The 19,087-nt window shown below is 40.8% G+C and overlaps 3 protein-coding genes and 1 pseudogene across 7 annotated transcripts in view; 3 read left to right on the forward strand and 1 right to left on the reverse strand.

The window, feature by feature from the left end:
- Positions 1-19,087, reverse strand: part of ARPC5L (actin related protein 2/3 complex subunit 5 like) — a 360,768-nt gene that overhangs the window by 274,073 nt on the left and 67,608 nt on the right. The gene's annotated exons all lie outside the window — the stretch shown is intronic.
- NR6A1 (nuclear receptor subfamily 6 group A member 1) overlaps positions 1-19,087 on the forward strand; it is a 254,335-nt gene that overhangs the window by 162,893 nt on the left and 72,355 nt on the right. Inside the window, exon 1 of one of the 5 annotated variants that reach the window (XM_050760611.1) lies at positions 14,695-16,265. The exons of the other annotated variants lie outside the window; for them this stretch is intronic. Within the exon in view, the coding sequence (XP_050616568.1) occupies positions 16,250-16,265 (16 nt within the window). The 5' untranslated portion in view covers positions 14,695-16,249. Of the gene's footprint in view, positions 1-14,694; positions 16,266-19,087 lie in introns of those variants that run through there. 5 annotated transcript variants of the gene reach the window in all.
- The window catches only part of PSMB7 (proteasome 20S subunit beta 7), a 396,085-nt gene that overhangs the window by 131,790 nt on the left and 245,208 nt on the right, over positions 1-19,087 (forward strand). The gene's annotated exons all lie outside the window — the stretch shown is intronic.
- On the forward strand, positions 12,497-14,685 carry LOC126937223 (ran-specific GTPase-activating protein-like; annotated as a pseudogene).

The raw sequence follows: 19,087 nt of genomic DNA on the forward strand, positions 1-19,087 counted from the left end.
CACAGGCACCTCTTCTCTGAGCACACCTTGTATTTTGTCCCTCTTCTAAGATAGATATCATTATCCCTAACACTGGCTTGAACTCTTGAAGGACAAGATCTTGCCTCATTCATCTTGACCTACCCATCCCCAGCTTAGCACAGAATTGGAATGGCTCAGTGTTGACCTGCTCTGAATGCTGAGTTCATTCTCTCTCTCTCTCTCTCTTCTCTCTCTCTCTCTCTCTCTCTGTCTCTCCCTTTCTCTCTTTAAGACATGGTCTCTGTTGTGCAGGCTGGAGCACAGTGGCGTAATCACAACTCATTGGAGCCTCGACCTCCTAGGCTCAAGTGATCCTCCCACCTCAGCTCCCCAAGTAGCTAGGACTACAGGCATGTGCCACCATGCCCAGCTGATTTTTTTTTCTTTTAATTTTTAATTTTGGTCTCAAACTTCTGGCCTCAAGCAATCCTCTTGCCTCAGCCTCCCAAAGTGTTAGGATCAGAGGTGTGAACCACTGTGCCCAGCCTTAAATTGTCTCTAATTTTGGAGCAAAGAATGGAGAGTAGTCTTTGATGGCTCCTCTGGGGGATCTCTTCCCTACGGATGTCTAAGCAAGCACTCTGTCTCACTAACGGGCTTGAAAACAGAGATTCTTGTGGAGAACCTGACTCACGGTCCTGGAAGTAAGGAAAATAATAACTACTGCTAGGTTTGCTGGGCCTATGATAAGTACTTTACTGATAATGATAAGTATTTTACATACATTCTCAACCAAAATGGCCTGATCCGATTTTTTTTTTTTTTTGGTAAGGGAAGTGGAGGCTCACAGAGATAAAAGAAACTTACTGTATCTTACTGTGGGACACTGAACATGTTTAACTCCAAAGCCCAGTGTACCTGCCTCCTCCTTCCCCACAGTAAGTTTTGAAGAAGGCTAAACTACTGAATGGGTCAGGAAAAAGATACTTCCAGGTAGTATCTTCAAATAGCACTCCAACCTGAGATTCAGAAAGGAAAGTTATTTAGGGTCAAAAGCACCTCTTCCCTCAGCTTGGTGTATTGAACTCTTGAAATACACAATTATAAACACCTCTATGCAAGTAAACTAGAAAATCTGGGAATGAATAAATTCCTGGACACATACACCCTCCCAAGAATGAGCCAGGAAGAAGTTGAATCCCTGAATAGACCAGTAATGAGTTCTGAAATTCAGACAGTAATAAATAGCCTTCCAACCAAGAAAAAGCCCAGGGCCAGACAGATTTACAGCTGAATTCTACCAGAGGTACAAAGAGGAGCTGGTACCATTTCTTCTTAAACTATTCCAAACAATTGAAAAGGGGGAACTCCTCCCTAACTCATTTTATGAGGCTAGCATCATCCTGATACCAAAACCTGGCAGAGATACAACAAAAAAGAAAACTTCAGGCCAATATCCCTGATGAACATCAATGCAAAAATCCTCAATAAAATACTGGCAAACTGAATCTAGAAGTACATCAAAAGCTTATCCATCATGAGCACTTTGGATTCATCCCCAGGATGCAAGGCTGGCTCAACCTACACAAATCAATAAACGTAATTCATCACATAAACAAAACTAAAGACAAAAACCACAGATTCTCCCAAAAGATGCAGAAAAGGCCTTCTATAAAATTTAACATCCCTTCGTGTTAAAAACTTTCAATAAGCTAGGCATTGAAGGAATATACCTCAAAATAATAAGAGCCATATATGACAAACCCACAGCCAATATCATATACTGAATGGGCAAAAGCTGGAAACATTCCCCTTGAAAACTGACACAAGACAGGGATGCCCTCTCTCACCACTCCTATTCAACATGGTATTAGGAGGTCTGGCCAGGAAATCAGTCAAGAGAAAGAAAGAAAGGTATTCAGATAGGAAGAGAGGAAGTCAAATTGTCTGTTTTCAGATGACATGATCCTGTATCTAAAAAACTCCATCATCTCTGCCCAAAAGCTTCTTAAACTGATAAGCAACTTCAGCAGTCTCAGGATACAAAATCAGTGTGTAAAAATCACAAGCATTCCTATACACCAACAACAGATAACCAGAGAGCCAAGTCATGAATGAGTTCCCATTCACAATTACTATGAAGAGAATAAAATACCTAGGAATACAGCTAACAAGGGAAGTAAAGGACCTCTTCAAGGAGAACTACAAACCACTGCTCAAGGAAATCAGAGAGGACACAAATGAATAGAAAAACATTCCTTGCTCATGGATAGGAAGAATCAATATTGTGAAAATGGCCATACCACCTAAAGTTACTTATAGATTCAGTGCTATTCCCATTAAACTACCATTGACATTCTTCAAAGAATTAGGAAAAACTATTTTAAAATTCATATGGAACCAAGAAAGAGCCCATATACCCAATACAATCCTAAGCGAAAAGAACAAAGTTGGAGTCATCCGGCTACCTGACTTCAAACTAGATTACAAGGCTACAGTAAGCAAAACAGCATGGTACTGGTACAAAAACAGACACAGAGATCAATGGAACAGGATAGAGAACTCAGAAATAAGACCGCACATTTGCAACCATCTGATCTTCAATAAACCTGACAAAATCAAGCAATGGGGAAAGGATGGATTCCCTGTTTAATAAATGGCACTGGAAGAACTGACCAGCCATATGCAGAAAATTGAAACTGGACCCCTTCCTTACATCATATACAAAAATCAACTCAAGATGGACTAAAGACTTAAATGTAAAACCCAAAACCATAAAATCCCTAGAAGAAAACCTAGGCAGTACCATTCAGGACATAGGCACAGACAGAGATTCTGTGATGAAGACACCAAAAGCAATTGCAACAAAAGCAAAATTTGACAAATGGGATCTAATTAAACTAAAGAGCTTCTGCACAGCAAAAGAAATTATCATCAGAGTGAACAGACAACCTACAGAATGGGAGAAAATTTTAGCAATCTGTCCATCTGACAAAGGTGTAATCCAGAATCTACAAGGAACTTAATCAAATTTACAAGGAGAAAAACACATTAAAAAGGTGGGCAAAGGACATGAACAGACACTTCCCAAAATAAGACATTTATGTAGCCAACAAACATAGCAGAAAAAGTTCAACATCACTGATCATTAGAGAAATGCAAATCAAATCCATAATGAGATACCATCTCACACCAGTCAGAATGGTGGTTATTAAAAAGTCAAGAAATAACATATACTGGTGAGGCTGCAGAGAAATAGGAATGCTTTTATACTGTTGGTGGGAATGTCAGTTAGTTCAACCGTTGTGGAAGACGGTGTGTGATTCCTCAAAGACCTAGAACCGGAAATACCATTTGACCCAGCAATCCCATTCCTGGGTATATACCCAAAGGAATATAAATGATTTTATTATAAAGTTACATGCACACATACGTTCTTTGCAGCACTGTTCACAATAACAAAGGCATAGAATCAACCCAAATGCCCATGAATGATAGACTGGATAAAGAAAATGTGGTACATTACACCATGGAATACTATGCAGCCATAAAAAAGAACAGGATTGTGTCCCTTGAAGCTCCTTTGGATGGAGCTGGAAACCATTATCCTCAGCAAACTAACATAGGAACAGACAAACACACACTGCATTTTCTCATTTATAAGTAGGAGCTGAACAATGTGAACACACAGACACAGGGAAGGGAACAACACACACTGGGGCCTGTTGGGGGGCGGGGGAGGGAGAACATCAGGAAAAATAAGTAAGGCATGCTGGGCTTAATACCTGGGTGATTGGTTGATACATGCAGCAAGTCACCATGGCACACATTTACCTGTGTAACAAACCTGCACATGCTGCACATGTACCCTGAAATGTAAAATAAAAATAAAATTTAGAAAGTGCTTTTTTTCTTTTTTAACTTTTGTTTTCTGGCTGTCATTTTTCCCCCTACTAAGCATGAAATTATTTTATTTATTTATTTTTCTGAGACTGGGTCTTGCTCTGTCTCCTAGACTGGAGTACAATGGCGTGATCATGGCTCACTGTAGCCTCGACCTCCTGAGCTCAAGCGATCCTCATGCTTCAGCTTCCCAAGTAACTGGGACTATAGTCGTCTGCCACCATGCCTGGCTGGCTGGCTGGCTAGCTTGCTTATGTATGTATGTATGTATGTATGTATGTATGTATGTATGTATGTATAGACAGGGTTACACTATGTTGCCCAGGCTGGTCTTGAACTCCTGGCCTCAAGCAATCATCCTTTAGACTGCCAAAGTGCTGGGACTGTAGGTGTGAGCCACCGTGCCCTCCCAGGTATTATTTTATGAGAAACATTATTCTAAGTAATATTAACTGTAAGTTATTGAAAATTTACTGTTTGCCAGGCATTATGTTGAACATTTTTCATAAGATTATCTCTTTCAGTTCTCACAGAGACCCCAAGGGGTAGGTAATGCTAACAACCTATTTTATAGATGAGGAAATTGAGACAAGTTATGCAATTTACCTAAAGTCACATAGCTAGTAAATTTACAGGATCCAAAATTTGAAACTCAATTTAACCCTAGAATTTGTTTGCTGAACCTCTCTTTTATTCTATCTTCCTATTTATTAATTTTAAAGAGATGGGGTCTCACTGTGTTGCCCAGGCTGGAATCCAGTGGCTACTGACAGGCACAATCCCACTTCTGATCAGTATGGGAGTTTTAACCTGCTCCATTTCTGACCTAGGCCAGTTCATCCCGCCTTATGCAACCTGGTGGTTCCCGGCTCCTGGGAGATCACCGTGTTGAAGATGAACTTGGTGTGGAACACCGGATTGGCATAGCGTACTATAGCCCAGAACTCCTAGGCTCAAGTGACCTTTCTGCCTCAGCCTCCTGAGTGGCTGGGACCATAGGGATATGCTACCATGCCCAGCTTATTCTATCTTTCTATAAAAGAAAAAATAAAAAGTCCTGAGCTTGAGAGAATGGGGCCTGAGTTGCAGTTCCAGGATGTCCAGGAGCAGCATGAAGTTTTATTGTCCCTTGTGCTGGAGTGTGTATCCTAATCTCTGATACCCATTCCCTTTACTCAACATGTTTAAAGGTTAAACTAACAAAAACTTGAGTTCCAAAGTCCAGGATTGAATAATAATTCAGGATTCACCAAAGAGAAAGATGAGTGACTATATACAGAGAGGGAACAGGAACTTAGAAAGTAGCAAGGAAGCAGTATCCCCTTTCCTCAGTTTACCAAGCAGAGATAGTTTCCTATTGACAAGAGGTGCCCATGGCCTTTGGGTTCAGAGGAGCTGCCAGTGGGTGATGGCACATACCCTGTGTTCTTGGAGTTTGTTAAATTATCTCACTGTCATGTGAACATAGGGTTGTGTTGTTAAAGATAATTTTAGTTGCTTTGAACTGTATACTTATTTATCAATAACCCTGAAGAATCACTGTTCCCATTTAACAGACTTAGGAGAACTGAAGTGCCTTGCCCAAGTTTACAAAATTAATGCATGTTGTATAGTTGCTATTTGATACCAAGTTTGACTCCTAAGTATGTAATTCCAGGCTGCCCCTTATTTTATTTAGCTCCTTCTGTAGAATGATGGATTTCTTGGAAGCCGAGGCCTTTTTTTTTTTTTTTTTTTAATCCATCAGACATATATCAAGTACCCGTTTTTCCTGTGTTCTGTGATAGATTCCAGGAATACAAAAATGAATCAAACCCTGGTCCCTTATTCTTGGAATATTCACAGACCCATGGAGGCAGGCACACAAAGGGATGAAACAGTGGACATTCATAGAATTGGAACCTTTAGGGCAGGGAAGAGTAGCAGAAGATTTCTTAGAAGATGTCATGCCTGAATTTGCTGAGAATTAAATAATTCATGGAAACTAGCCAGGCAGAAGTAACACTACATGCAAAGGCACATTTGGGAAACTGCAAATAGTACTATTTGCTGAGAGCATTGGGAATATGAGAAGGGAGAAGGGAGAGGAAGGCTCTTATGAGGTTGGGAAGGTGCTTTATTCTGAAGGCAGTGAAAGGTTTTAAGTAGAACTGGCATGGTTTTACTTGAGTCTTCGCAGCCAGGATGGAGAATGGATTGCAGGAAGGTGATGCAGAAAAAGAGAAAGGAAAAAGCAAGGAGCAAACAAGACATACCCATAAAAGAAGCTACTGAAATAAGCCAGATGGGAGATAGTGGTGGCCAAGACTGTGAGAGTGATGACAGAAACAAATAGATGGATTCAAGATTTATTTGTGTGCTTTAATTTTTATAAAACAAAAATAGAAATACAAAGTAGTATAATGAAGCCATGTACCAGCCTCAACAACCATCATCCAATGGCTAACACTGTCCCACTCATACTTCCACCCATTCATTTTCCACTTTATTTTGAAGCAAGTATTAAGTATCATTATTTCATTTGTTAATATTCCAACATGTATCCTTATCCTTTAAAAGTGTGGGGTTTGTTTGTTCGGTGTTTTTTTGCTTTTGTTTTTTGAGACAGAGTCGTGCTTTGTTGCCCAGGCTGGAATGCAGTGGTGCGAGGGTTTTTTGTTTTTAAGAGACAGGGTCTCACTCTCGCTCTGTCATCCAGGCTGGAGTGGCTGGAGTACAGTGGTATGATCACAGCTCAGTGTAACCTAGAACTCCTGGCTCAAGTGATACTCCTACCTCTCAAGTAGCTGGGACTACAGGTACATGCATCACTACACCTGGCAAATTTTTTGTAAAGATGGATCTCACTTTGTTGCCCAGGTTAGTCTTCCTAATCTGTAGATTTCTCCTCCATCTTTTTTGCCCTCTAAGATACACTGGTGGTTTGTCTTGTTGAATTTACCACACCCAGATGTTGCCGATTACATCCTTGTAATGTAGATGAATGTGTTCTTTTGAACTTTGTAGTTCTTTTATTTTAGAAGATGGATATAGAGACTTAGTCAACTTCAAACCTTCAGATCCAACATTTTTGGCAAGACTACTTCATGGGGGTGTTGAGTTCTTCCATCAGAAGATATGATGTACTGTCTTGTTCTCTCTTTTTGTAATGTAGCAGCATTTGATGATTGGTATCTAGAATCTATTATTTCACAGTGTTATTCTAATTCCAGTATGTCTCATTTATTTATCAGCTGGAATGCTTCTATAAAGAAATTTATCCACAGCTGTTTATTACCCTGTGGTATAATTCATCTAGGAAAGGCAAGATAAATATTGATTTTTCCCCTTAATATTTTTTTCATTTTAAAAATTATTATTTTTTTCAAGACAGGGTCTTGCTCTGTCAGTCAGGCTGGAGTGCAGTGACACGATCTCTGCTCACTGCAACCTCTGCCTCCCGGGGCTCAAGAAGCAATCCTCCCATCTCAGCTTCCTTAATTGCTGGGGCCACAGGTGTGCACCACCACATCCAGCTAATTTTTTGTATTTTTGGTAGAGATGGGATTTTGCCATATTGCCCAGACTGGTCTTGAACTCCTGGACTCAAAACGATCCACCCACCTCAGCCTCCCAAAGTGCTGGGATTACAGGTGTGAGCCACTGTGCCCTATTTAATAATTTTTAAGTGATGCTCAAATTATCCCATCTTTTTTTAGTAAATACCTCTTCAGCGTAGCTGATTCAGCTACTTTTGAGGGGGTAGAAAAGACAGGATTTATGACAAGGTTGTATGTGGGTGTAGTCAAAGAGGAGGAAGGAGCCATGGAAAGAGTGCCAGGTTTTTGGCTTGAGTGGTTGATGCCTTTCACTGAACAGGGAGCCCAGAAAGAGGAAAAGATTTTTAAAGGAAAACAGGTTTGGACTTGTCTGAGGTGCTTATTGATGGATACATCTAGGTGGAGATGCCCAGGAGGCAGTTGGATATCAGGATGTGAGATTCAGGGGAGCAGTTCCTGACTCCAGGACCTAGGATAAGGCTCAGTTGCTGAGTGTAGTTGACTCAGATTGGGATTATGTGCGTTATTTCTTGTTTGATAAAAATAGATTCCTTTGCCATCAGGAGCCAAGTTCTACCCTAAAGAAAGACTGCATAAGCCCTTGTTGTCCTTTTACCTGTGCCTATCCTTAGAGAGTTTAATTTTTAGTAGAGTAGAAAGGGATAGAATTGGTGCAGGTAGGATTGCCACTTGCTGTTTGGAACTGATCTTGTCAGATTTATTACAGCCAATCCCTCAATTAGAGGAGAGATCTGTGTATGGGTAGGATTTACTGGAGTTGGAATTGGGACTGGGAAAACTGGTTTTGGCTTTGCAGGAATGGCTGGCCTAAGGTGGTCTATTTGTATTCCTGAAGGGTTTTTTTCCTCCCTTTCCTATGTTGCTGCTCTCTGAAGCAACTCCTTCCTTCCTTCCTTCCTTCCTTCCTTCCTTCCTTCAGTCAACAAATATTCAAGCACTGGAGATACACTGGTTGGCAAAAATATGGGGCACAGTCCTTGGTCTCATATTTTGGAATCCAGTGACAGATACATATGTTATATATGTTAATCAAAAGATCATCAGCAACATGTGGTTCTACACTGATGCAGGAACCCGGCAAATGACATATTGATCAGGAACCTTTGACTACCAGTACCAGCCCTTCATTGTTGGAAGATTTAGTCTCAGGTAGGCTTCTAAATCAGAAAATGTATATTTAACAGAGGGCCTGACACATGGGAGTAGAGTTTGTCTAGGGGAAAAAACCTTTTGTGAGGTAAGATGAAAGAGTTAGAAAATGTGAAAATGAAGAAGAATATGAATGCACTATTAAGAAGTTCAGCAGAAGAACTGCACCCCACCCACACAACACACACACCTCTCGAGGAGCCATCTAATTGCTTTAACGTATTATGAAAGCCTTTTATATAAACTGAAGACAGCCCTGGGCTTGACTCTTTGGAGTACATGAGATTAATAAGAAAGGATAGAATTGTAAAATAAAAATACTACTTGATGAGTAATGTCGTAGTATATTTTAGGGATCCAGGCAGCGTGGAAGAAGGGTGCAATTTGACTTTGTCTGATTTTAAGTCTGGGAGAATGGAGTCTTAAAATATTTTACAGAGGAGGGGATTTTTAAATTGAGTCCAGTAAGATTAGTAAGTGGGAGTGGAAACTATAAGGAAATAGTGAGAAGAGTTATTCCAGGCAAATAGAATAGCTTAGTATAATATTTGCACTATAAGTAAGTGGGTCAGCATGGCTGGAGTAATGGGTACTTACAAGGAGTGGTGGGAAATGAAGCTGAAGAAGTTGGGAAGAGCTGGGTTATAGAGGGAGGGCCTTAGGAGTGTGGGCCTTTGTACCTTAGGTTCCTGGGAACCACTGATGGGACTCAATGAGATCATGCCACACTCACTGGGGGTATTTTATCTTGCCTTTTCCCAGAGTTCTCACATAGAACTGAGTTCTTTTTGGATAGAAGTCTTTTCCTATGTCATCTGACATTGTCTCTAGGTCACATAGATGGATGTGTGGACAAATGAAACAACCAGAGAAGTCAGGGCTGAAACCAGAGTTGGCTTGGAAACAACTAACCTTCAAGTGGTCTACCTTTACAGCAGCACCAAAGGAGAAAGCCTGTCAATTTACTCTGCCCCAAGTTTGAGACTTGCTTTTTACAACTTTGATCTTTTTTTTACTTCAGCTTCACATGTTGCTTAACAGCAGTTTGAGCTGTTGCTGTGTTCAGAGCTAGAGTATTTATTTGCATTAATCTCTGGGCCAATCTGGGTCTTAATTGAGAAGAAGGTAAACAGTCATGGGTGCCATATGTGATGATTAAGTCCCAACTTGTTTAGACCTCTCAGGAGACACAATAGTTGACTGCATTTATATTTATATGCTCTGTATCTGATTCCTTTGTTTTCTTTTCATTCAAAAAGGACTTATTTATTCATATTATAATCTGTTCTTGATTGGGATAGTTTAAAAATTCATGGATAAAATCTTGACTGGGGAATTGTGAGAAATTTTAAATGGAGGAAAAGCTCACCTTTTCCAGGTTCCTCAGTTTGGAGGTAGGAAACTTATCTAATTAAATGTCTTACACATATTTAAATTTCCTGGATTGTCCCAAAAATGTCTTTTTACAATTGTTTGGTTCAAATCAGGATCTAAAAGTACATATATTGCATTTGGTTGTTAACATGAGGCTGTTCTTTTTTTTGAGGCAGGATCTTGCTCTGCCGCCCAGGCTGGAGTGGGGTGGCATGATCACAGTTCACTGCAACCTCCCAGGCTCTCAAGCAACCCTTCCACCTCAGCTAGGATAGCTGGGGCTTCAGGTGTGTGCCATCATACTGGCTAATTTTTCACAGAGACAGGGGTCTCGCTATGTTTCCTAGGCTGGCCTTGAACTCCTGGGCTCAAATGATCCACACACCTCTGCCTCCCAAAGTACTGGGATTACAGGTGTGAGCCATCTTGCTGAGCCTATATAAGCATACTCTATAATAGTCTTGTTTTTCTTTTTTTGTTTTTGGGTTTTTTTTTTTTTTTTTTTTTTTTTTTTGAGACAGAGTCTCCCTCTGTCGCCCAGGCTGGAGTGCAGTGGCGTGATCTTGGCTCACTGCAAGCTCCGCCTCCCAGGTTCACGCCATTCTCCTGCCTCAGCCTCCTGAGTAGCTGGGACTACAGGCGCCCGCCACCACGCCTGGCTAATTTGTTGTATTTTTAGTGGAGACGGGGTTTCACCATGTTAGCAAGGATGGTCTTGATCTCCTGACTTTGTGATTCTCCCAGCTCGGCCTCCCAAAGTATTGGGATTACAGGTGTGAGCCACCGCACCCAGCCAGTCTTTTTGTTTGTTTTTTTTTGTTTGTTTGCTGTTTTGAGACAGAGTCTCACTCTGTCGGCCGAGCTGGAGTGCAGTGGTGCGATCTTGGCTCACTGTAGCCTCCGTCTCCGGGGCTCAAACAATTCTCCTGCCTCAGCCTCCCGAGTAGCTGGGATTACAGGCGTGTGCCACCACGCCTGGCTAATTTTTGTATTTTTAGTAGAGACGGTGTTTCACTATGTTGGCCAGGTTGGTCTCGAACTCCTGACCTCAGGTAATCTACCCGCCTCGGCCTCCCAAAGTGCTGGGATTACAGGTGTGAGCCACCACGCCCAGCCTTTTTTTTTTTTTTCTTAAAGCACACTCTGTAACAGTCTTTTTTTTTTTTTTCTTCTTTCCCCACAGCCAGTCATATTACTCTTACATAGCATTGGCGTTACAGAATCTTTTGAGATCATCTTTAGTCCTTCTCCTTCTTCCTTCAGGTCTTGAAATACCTTTCCTACTTATCTGCCTGTGGAACTTCAAGGTTCAGCTCAAATGTAATGCCCTCTGTGGTACCTCAGTCTGTTCTAATGAATTGCTTCTTCATCTTTGTTTCTTTAACACTTTTCTTAACCACTTTAGTTACAGTACTCATAACATCATACTGTCATTTATCTGTTTAGTCTATGTGCACTCCACGTGAGTTAGTATGGAGTGGTGAGAAATAAGGTTAGAGAGGTCAGCAGATGATGAGTGTTTCTAGGGCAAGGATCACATAATATTATTTTATGTCAACATAGCCAGCATAGTGCCTAGCTAATAGGAGACACTCCATGAGTGTTTGTAGACCTGGATTTTTAAAACCTGGTTTCTGGAATATTTTATTTTAGCTTCCAACTCTTGAGTTTTTTCCTGAACTATGAATTGTTTCCACCTCCAGGAGTTGAAGGCATAACTGGAAATTGTATCCAAGGATGTTCTTTGTTGCTCTCATTCTTTTTTCACTTTCAGGAGCTTTGCTTCTTAGTTCCAGATAATATGAACTTCATTTGACTGTGATTTCATTATTCCTATTTAGGTGAATTAAATTACTCTTTCCCTTGCCATAGGGAACGTCTGTATCAAGGATCTGACAGATGAGAACCAGAGATCTTGGGCTCTTGTTTTTTGTTTTAACCTCTGTAAGTTTAAAAAGGAATTTTAAACATTTGCTGCATGGTCCTGATTTTCTAAAATGAATACAAGTCCCTCTCCTTGAAAATGGTCACCTGGCTTTCACTTTGCATCGGACATTCATTGAAGGGTTCTTAAAAACAAATAAGGCAGAAATGATTCTACTGATCATGTGGCCACTAGATTTGCTGTCTTTTGTTTTACCCTGAAGGACTAAATTCACATTACCCCTTCAGCCTCAAAATCTGCAGTCATCTTTGAGAGCGTCTGTTTGAATAAACATATGGGGAACGGTGTTAAACATCTCAAAAGAGGCTTTGCCTTTTCCTGTCCTCAAGATACGTGGTTTAGTGGAATAGAGGACTAGGATATTTGATTTTCTTCTCTATTGGTCTGATGACTCCTGCCTCTTCCTTTCTTTGAGCTTCAGCTTGTCCATCTTTAAAATGAAAGTGGAAACAACCTCTTGGTGGTTAACTAAGGTTCTGCCATTCATAATTTGGACTCCGTGGCCAGACGCAGAGGGAAGGAGCTATGAGTAGTCGCCGAGAGGCCGCGGAGCCAGCGATGACCGACTCAGCCGAGCCGCCGCCGCCGCCGCCGCTGCGCCCTCATGGCGGCTGCCAAGGACATTGAGGAGGACCAGGATACTTCCATTGAGAATGCAGACGAGTCCAACCATGACCCTCAGTTTGAGCCAATAGTTTCTCTTCCTGAGCAAGAAATTTTAAAACGCTGGGGGAAGATGAAGAGGAACTTTTTTTTTTTTTTTTTTTTTGGAGACGATGTATCGCTTTTGTCGCCCAGGCAGGAGTGCAATGGCGCCATCTCTGCTCCTGCCTCAGGCGCCCGCCGCCACACCCAGCTAATTTTTGTATTTTTAGTAGAGACGGGGTTTCACCATGTTGACGAGGTTGGTCTCAAACTCCTGACCTCAGGTGATCTATCCGCCTCGGCCTGCCAGAGTGCTGGGATTACAGGAGTTAGCCATCGCCCGCGGCCGAAGAGGAACTTTTTAAAATGGGGGCGAAACTGTGATTTGCCTCAGAGAACGATCTCCCCGAATGGAAGGAGCGAGCCACTGGTGACGTCAACTCCTGAAGCACAAGGAGAAAGGAACCACCCACCTCCTCATGAGGAGGGACAAAACCCGGAAGATCTGTGCCCGCCGCTGCATCACGCCAATGGTGGAGCTGAAACCCAACGTGGGTAATGACCATGCCTGAGTCTGGAATGACGAGTGCCCCAAGCCAGAGCTGCTGGCCATCCGCTTCCTGAATGCTGAGAATGCACAGAAATTCAAAACAAAGTTTGAAGAATGCAGGAAAGAGATTGGAGAGAGAAAAGAAAAGATCGGGCAAAAAACGATCATGCCGAAAAAGTGGCGGAAAAGCTAAAAGCTCTTTCGGTGAAGGAGGAGACCAAGGAAGATGCTGAGGAGAAACAATAAATCTTATTATTTTATTTTTTTTCTCTCTTTCCCTTTTTTTTTTTTTTTAATTTTACCCTGCCCCTCCTTTTTGAATTGTTTTTATTTGGTTTCGTTTTTACGAAGGATGTTATATAAAGAACTGAATTTAAAAACTAATAACTTGGACTCCATTAGATTTGCAGTATGCAAATGCTACGTATGTTTGGATTTATAATTTTGTTCATCTACTTTTTTTCCACATTTCAAAGCCAGTATTAGCAAGTAGAAAATGTTGATTTCCTGTTTTCTCTCTTCTTCCCATTTATAAATTCCAGTAGCTCTGTTAATCTTAAATGACTTTTCTTCTCTCTCTCTCTTTTTTTTATTTTTTTTTTAAATAGGGATGAGTCCACTCTGTTGCCCAAGCTGGAGTGCAGTGACTATTCACACGCCACAATCAGTGCACTGCAGCCTCAAACCCTTGGCTTCAAGCCTTCCTCCTGCCTCAGCCTCCTGAACAGCTGGAACTACTGATGTGCACACGCGTCCCCAGCTAAACAATCTTACTTGGAGCCGCAGTTAAAAATTAGTGTTTAGGCCAGGTGTGGTTGCTCATGCCTGTAATCCCAGCACTTTGGGAGGTTAAGGCAGGTGGATCACTTGAACCCGGGAGTTCAAGACCAGCCGGGGCAACATAGACTCCAATCTCTACAAAACATTTTTACAAATTAACCAGGCATGGTGGTGCGTGCTTGTAGTCCCCTGTAGTCCCAGCTATGTGGGAGGCTTATGCGGGAGGATCGCTTGAGCCCAGGTGGAGGCTGCAGTGAGCCGCGATTGCGCCACTGCACTCCAACCTGTGTGACAGAGTGAGGTCCTGTTTCAAAAAATTAAATAAATAAATAAGATTTAGAGTTCATCTTTTGCATTCACATGGGCACTGTGGTGTGTGTTCATCTTCTCTTCCCTCTTCCTCCCAGTAGAGTCTATAAAGTGCTCTCAAAAAACTTGTGGGACTGACAGTGCTGAAGAAATGTGGCTCCATATCCAAAGATAAAACTTAATTGTCTCATTAAGCTATGTTAAAGATTTGTTCTCAGGCTTATGGGTGCATCAAGGATTGCTAGTTGGATTCATCTTGAAAATCAAGGTATCTGCTTCAGTCTTGGTAGCAGAAATTAGACTAATAGCTCCTTATTCATCTTGTCCTCCAAAAGTTGGTGCAATAAAGCACAGAGGCTTACTACACCTCTGTTGTGTACAGATATTTCTAATAAATCCATATCCTTCAGGGAGACAGAGAGCTGCCCTTTAAGTGTTTCCAATTGAGTAGCTTTTTGCTTCTGGACCTTCCCCTTCCATTTTTTCCACCATCATTCTATTTGTAGTCACTTTACATTCAATCCACAGGGACTGAGAAGAAAATATTAATCTATGGGGTTGGGGTGGGGGTGGGAAAGCTGGTCAGTATATTTATGATGGAGTAAAGTGTGTCATGGCAGTGGCAGAATATTTATTTTTAGACAAATTGTAGCCTTTTTCCTCCTCTAAATCATTGGTCACTTTCTCTTTAGGCCCTACTTTGTAAGATGACCCTAATGCTCTCTATTGGTTAGAAAAGCCCTCTAGTAATGGTAGTAGCAATATTTGCCATTCAGTTATATGGCTGCTAAGTGACAGATTCCAGTCCTACTCCAGGAAGGGTCTCCTTTTTCTGGAATACTGCTGTAAAGTGTGCATAGCCTTTAAGTTATTCCTAAAGCTAAATTGGGAGGGGAGATTTCATAGAATGAACCATTTGACACAATTAAAAAACATTTATCCTCAGGAATCAGTTTCTCTTGGGGCCATTCCACCTTCTTAGTGGAACTTGCGCTTTTATCGTGTCCTGATACTTGAATGTTTAGCTGAATGTTTGACATCATGTGCCATTAGCACGTGGCTCCAATTTGCCAGCCTTTGGGGTACTGTGGTAAGGTATGAGTGTATATGTGCACACTTGGTGTTATACACTCTGCTGCATGCTGCTGGTGTGGTTCACGAATCAGGGAAGCTATAGCATGATGTTGTTTAAGATCTTCCGAGTTTTAGGGGAATGAAGCAAGAAGCTTAGTTTGAAGGTGTAAACTTTTGGCTAAGGATGAGAATGGGGGGTGGTGAAATTAGTAACTTTTGCTTTGTAAAAGGATTTTGCAGACTGTTTCCTTTCTCCAAACTAATGTGTATAATCAGAGCATTCTTTCAAACTAGTATAGATAACCAGAGCATGGAAATGAAGGGCTAAAGTAAGCCCTGCAAATAACTCTTAGCTCTATGTATTAATTTTCTTAGAGGAATTTGCCTTGTCATTGTTTATTATAATGACAGAAAACAGGGAATCCCACTCCTGCACGTCCCCCATACCCCCCAGAAAAACCCTACATACCTAACATTGAGTTTCCGTTTTGTCTTTCCCTTAGGCCAAAGGTTTTGGCTTTAAATTTTCTAATCCAGTACGGAAGACTATAGCATAGAATAACTCTTGAAAAAAAAAAAAAAGAAAAGAAACCCCATATACCAGAATCCTTTTAAATAAATTATTTTTAAATGCTGCCTTTTAATTTTAGGATCTTAGCTTAAATAAGACTGGAAGAGAATTTCCCATGAAATGGTTCCCATAATAGTTTTCAGAAAGACGTGCTAAGCAGTATTGTTAACTAAAGAAAATAAGTCTATCAGTTCCACTTAGATAACCTTTGGTAATAAACGAACTCCATACACGTTGTGACCTTAGAGCCTGAACTTTGTAATCACATGACCAGCTTGTAAACTGACCTGTGAGGATGACTGTCGTAGTCCCGGCTTAGAGAAATTGACCAAGTGTCGGAAGGGTAGTCATCAAGCTGGACTTGTCCTGTAATCTCTGTTTCTTCATGGCTGCAATAGAACTTTTCAACAGACTACAAGAAGCATGAAATGGAGACATGGGAAGGTAAGGAACAGTCTGGGGCCCAAATCTAAGGGTTAGAAATTTTCTTTGAAGGTTTAGAGCAAATAGCCTTGAGGGAGAAGGGAGGCAGTCCACAGACAACTTTTTTTGTGTCTTTGCAGAATTCAGCTAGAAAGTTTTCATGTATGTAGCAAGTGGCTGTAAATGTTTTGGAATGGAGAAAGTAATTGAGAGAGAGAACTGCAGTGAATTCATTGTTGTGGTTGATGAAGAGCAGAAGAAGGGGGATTCATTTAAATTTTATAGTGACTTGAAAAAAATTAAATTTACGTTTCAGTACGTAGATAAAATTTACATTAAAAATTGTTCTGTGTATTTCTTGACAGAAGTTGTTTATATTTTCAGTTCCTTAATCCAGTTCGCTATCTGCCAAAACCTTATTTACTACCGTTAATTATAGATAGAATTGGGGTCATGAGGCCATTGATAAGGCAACCTTATCCTCTGTGGGGGAACTTCTATACTTTACAGTTTGGGATATAAGACTAAGCCATTGCTAATTTCTTTTTAAGTGGGTTGCTTTTTAAATGGGTACATTTTCTGCATGTGTGTATATGTAATGAATAGTCACTAGTGTTACAACTTGTTTATTTGGGATAGTCTCCTAGTTACGTGAGAAACCCCACTTTTCTGTAACTTTATTATTTAGGCCAGGAAAGACAGAGCTGAAGGAACAGATAAAATGGATGAATCTTAGTATTAAAGTTTTGCCATGTTTATAAAGTACAAGCTAAGAGTTTGCGAAGAGTTTGATTTTCTTAAAGGCGAGCACTGCTGAGAAGAGTTCCCGACTCTTTGAAGCAGTTGATAAATTTCTAGGACTGGCATTAACCCTACGAAATAGCTGGTCCTGGGAAAGCTTCCCAGCCCCTTGCAGCATGGCTAACATCTGCCATAGGCAGCTTTGCAGTTTCGTTCTCACTCTGGGGATGCACAAACCAGGAAAGTGGGACCCCCTCTGATAATAGCATTCTTTTTAGTAACCTTGGGCTTCTTTCCTCCCTTATATGTTGTCCCCCAGCACCTTATATACCAGAAGTACTGGTTTTTAGTGTAAGTTAGCAGAAACAAAAGAAAGTTCGTAGAAAATACCAGTTATATGTAAGGCCTGTTACTTATCTTGAACAGCCTCCTCTCCCAATATGTGCAGAAATTCTTTGTTAAATTATCCTGGATATACTAGCTTTTCCAAAAGGGAGTAGTTTAAGAAGTAAGATTTGCTTTGGATCTATTGGACAGGAGTTTAGGAGCTGGCAGAGTCCCAGAGCAGTTATTACATGAGTTTAGAAGGAATGACTCTGGAGTATTTAGATTTTTTTTTTTTGACCAGCTTGAGTCTCTTAGTGATATGTAGTCCGCTAGCTCTGAAAGAGAAAAAAGTTTTGCACAGGAAGTTCTCCCCTGGTTCATATTTAAGTTTTGAAACTTCAGTTTTTCTTAGCCATTCAACTGCAGAAAATAACTTACGGTACCAAAACAAGAACTTTCATAAAATAAGGAAATGAATTTAAAACTGTTCACCTGAATCTTTCATTGAAAATTCTAGTAAAGCAAAATGAATTATCCCAGTTGAAGGAGGTTTTTGGAAGCTTAAGAGGCAAAATCAACTGCTTACAAAAGAGGCCAGTGAAAATGCTACTGTAAAAAAAGCATTGCCTGGTTTTAGATATTGGGCCCTTGTCCATTTAAATTAACCTTTGTCACAGCTGGGCATACAAATGTTTTGTTTTAGTTCACAGAGGGTTAACTCTATTCAAGCTTTCACTGTGGCAGGCCTGATCTGTGGAGTCATACAATCTGGTCTTTCAGCCCTGCCAGTCGCTAGGCAGGAAGTCTTATTTCTTAAGCTATCTTTCAGAATGGGGGTTGGGATTTGGAGAAAGGTGGGGGAAGGGCTTTGGAGCATCTGTAAGGATCAATAACAGAGAGAGAGAGCCGCAAGAGAGGCCATTGTGCACACTTCAAGATAGATGCAGCCCTTGTGCATGGCCCCTGCCTGGCAGGACAGACACCTAAAACCAAAACAATGACACCGAATGAATTCTCTGTGAAAATTAGATTGCCGCTTAAAGGAGAAAAATACTTGAGGGCCCTTTCAACGTTGGGGAATATTCTCATTCCTCAACTTGCAAAGATTAGGCAACCCCCACTAGAAATAACTCCAAATTGATTTTTAAATGCCTTTTGTCCTCATGCTAATACTGTATTGAATTGGAGAGGGTGATCATTTTGGTCTTGGTCACATGCATCAAAGCATTGAGTAAGTAATCTTTTTTTCTTCTCTCTCTCCCCCTCTCTCCTCTCTTCCTCCCTCCCTTTTTCTCTTCTTTTTTATTCTAATGTTTGCTTTACCCTATTGGTTTTGGAGGCATCATTAAGGGAATGAAAAAAATAAGATTTGGTTAGGATTTGAGTAACACATGTGTGAAATCCCTCCCCCAACAGCTGGTATTGGCTCTCGAAACTTCAACTGAGCTAAACAGATGTTCCTAGTGTGTTGTTTTGAGATAATTTAAACCAGACTTATAGTCAAGGACTCTACAAAAATCGTAGATTTGATTTTTAAATGCGCTGAAGTTGTGATATCATACTACATCTTAATGCATAGTATATGGGTGTTAAGTAAAAACACCTGAGCTTAGGAAAGTGCGCAATTCCGCCAATGAAATTGTGATATTTAAAACACTACCAAGTTTGTTATTCTTTTACTTCAACCCAGATTTTCATTTTTCAGATTCCCCTTTCCCAAACGCTGTAACATTCCTGTTTTACTGTATCCTTTTCCAGAAGACTAAGGCATTAAT

The sequence above is a fragment of the Macaca thibetana genome, chromosome 15 (assembly GCF_024542745.1).
Source record: "Macaca thibetana thibetana isolate TM-01 chromosome 15, ASM2454274v1, whole genome shotgun sequence".
In the NCBI taxonomy this organism is placed as follows: Eukaryota; Metazoa; Chordata; class Mammalia; order Primates; family Cercopithecidae; genus Macaca; species Macaca thibetana.